This window comes from Lipotes vexillifer, unplaced genomic scaffold (genome assembly GCF_000442215.2).
Source record: "Lipotes vexillifer unplaced genomic scaffold, Lipotes_vexillifer_v1.1 scaffold298, whole genome shotgun sequence".
Classification (NCBI taxonomy): Eukaryota; Metazoa; Chordata; class Mammalia; order Artiodactyla; family Lipotidae; genus Lipotes; species Lipotes vexillifer.
Window position 1 is genome coordinate 1144217 of NW_006793272.1, and position 2176 is coordinate 1146392.

Below are 2176 nucleotides of genomic sequence, written 5' to 3' on the forward strand. Positions count from 1 at the left end.
GGCTGGGCCCGTGAGCCATGGCCGCTGAGCCTGTGCTCCGCAACGGGAGAGGCCACAGCAGTGAAAAGGCCCCCGAACCCAAAAAAAAAAAAAAAAAAAAAAAAAAACCCAAAACAAACAACAAACAAAACAGGATAAGCCTTGCTCTGTATCCTAGACATCCGTGAGGCACTTGGGATCATCCAGTATCTGGTACTGAATATGAGCCACCTGAGGGTCCCTGTCCACATCCTTACCTGCACTATGATAGGAATGTCAGTGGTCCTTCTGTAGAAAATGGCCTGGGTGTCAAAAATGGCATGAACAGTATTCTTTTGGACAGGAGAACGGACTTCCTCCTTTCCACACTTGATGACCAAATATGGGTTTACAGCTGGAACAAAGTAACATTTATTTTTAACACAGTGATCAAAAGTCCTCTTTCTAGATAGTCAGGACACTATCTCACTAAGTCTATTCTGGGACTTTTAGCATAACACCTGGGTACTAGAATGACGTAGGACTTTGGTTCCTATTTCCCTTTTCTTTTCTATACTTTATATAGGGATACAGAAATGAGTATTAGATAGGCCCTTTGCCCAAAGACTTTTATATCCCATTTTCTCTGTTTTTTAAATTGAAGTACAATTGATTTACAACATGGTGCTAATTTCTGCTGTACAGCAAAGTGATTCAGTTATACACATATACATTCTTTTTAAAATGTTCTTTTCCGTTATGGTTTATCACAGGATGTTGAATATAGATAGTTCCCTGTGCTATAGAGTAGGACCTTGTTGTTTGTATATATCCCATTTTCCTACCACGGTTGACAGCCGTTCTGACTTTTCTACACGGAAAACGCCACTGGAGAGAACCATGTGTGACCATCTTTTCTAACCATATATGCAATAAATGAAACTGATTTTGCTTTCCCAGACACCCCTGCGGTTCTCACTTTCATTGGCATACTTCTTCTCCAGGCCCTCGGCACTGTGCACTGTGATCTGGGTGACAACCTTGGGGTAGCCACGAGCCAGATTCCAGCAGGACATCTTGGGCATGTCCAGAGTCAGCTCCCTGGAACATCAAAAAGAAGACACGTCATCCATGACGAATGCCCTTTGATGAGGAGATAGGCTCGCCAAAGCAGACCCTGTTGTTGAAAAACATGAAATGCCAAGTGACCTAGCTCATTCCTCCTCCGACATGGCTTATATTTTATGAGTATGTTTTCCTTTCCCCTTGCTTTAAGGCCCAGCAGATAAAGATCAGAGTAGGCAGGGCTGGGGTGAAAAGGTAGCTTTGGTGACCCAGCACTCAGAACGTAATAGAGGGGCGGTGAGGAGTGCCAGCTGTTTAAGAGAAGAAAGAGTCAGCCAGAGAACAGAAGATAAAATATAAGTGGAAAAGCTTAGGCTATAGGCCTGTTCTCCTTAAATGGCAGCTCAAAGCGCTGAAGCTCTGACCTCCGCAGGGAACTTCTCACAACCCACACCACTTTGAGAAATCTTTCTCCTGCCATCACTGCAGTTAAATCTGACTTGAATAAGTTGTCCCTTTGAGTGTCCACCTAGGGCAAGAGGGCCAAGAGGGTTAGGACCGGAGGCAAAGCACAGAATGGGAGTTGGCAGGGCTGGCCAAAGAAACAGCACCTGAGCTGGACAGACACTTCAGAGAAGATTCTCAAGAGAAACTCGCTGGTGCGGCCATGCTGGAACATAGTTGGGACAAGCACGTAGTTGCCCTTCTTCAGGTACTTGCTCAGAAACACGGTACGCGTGTCAATATAAGTGGAGGTCCCCGCACGCTCCTGGATGTACAGGTGGTGGAGGCGGAATTTGCGGTTCATCTCCACCTGGAAATGCAAGAGAAGGAGATGCTCCATTGCACTCAAATCATAGTTTTTGCGTTTGAAGATCCTAGCTCTTCTACTTTCTTTATCCCTCGACCTTTCTTAATTCCCCTAACCCCAAGCCGTCCTAATTTTGACACTGTTTGCCATCATTCTCTCTGCTCCAAAGGCCCATTCTTACCTTGAAGAGCTCAAAGCCGATGATGTAATTGTCGGGTCTTCCCATGCGGCGGTAAGTGCGCAGGTCTTTTTGCTGCAGAGACATGATGACCTTGTGCCCATCCTCGGGCACAGTGAAGATGTACTAAGGGAAAGAGGCCAGCAAGGAGCTCAGTTAGCACT

General features: G+C 45.8%; 1 protein-coding gene across 1 annotated transcript in view; it reads right to left on the reverse strand.

The window, feature by feature from the left end:
* Positions 1-2176, reverse strand: part of CAPN6 (calpain 6) — a 25606-nt gene that overhangs the window by 2661 nt on the left and 20769 nt on the right. Inside the window, 4 exon segments of the mRNA XM_007466306.1 lie at positions 237-373; positions 938-1059; positions 1635-1837; positions 2016-2138. Of these exon segments, the coding sequence (XP_007466368.1) occupies positions 237-373; positions 938-1059; positions 1635-1837; positions 2016-2138 (585 nt within the window).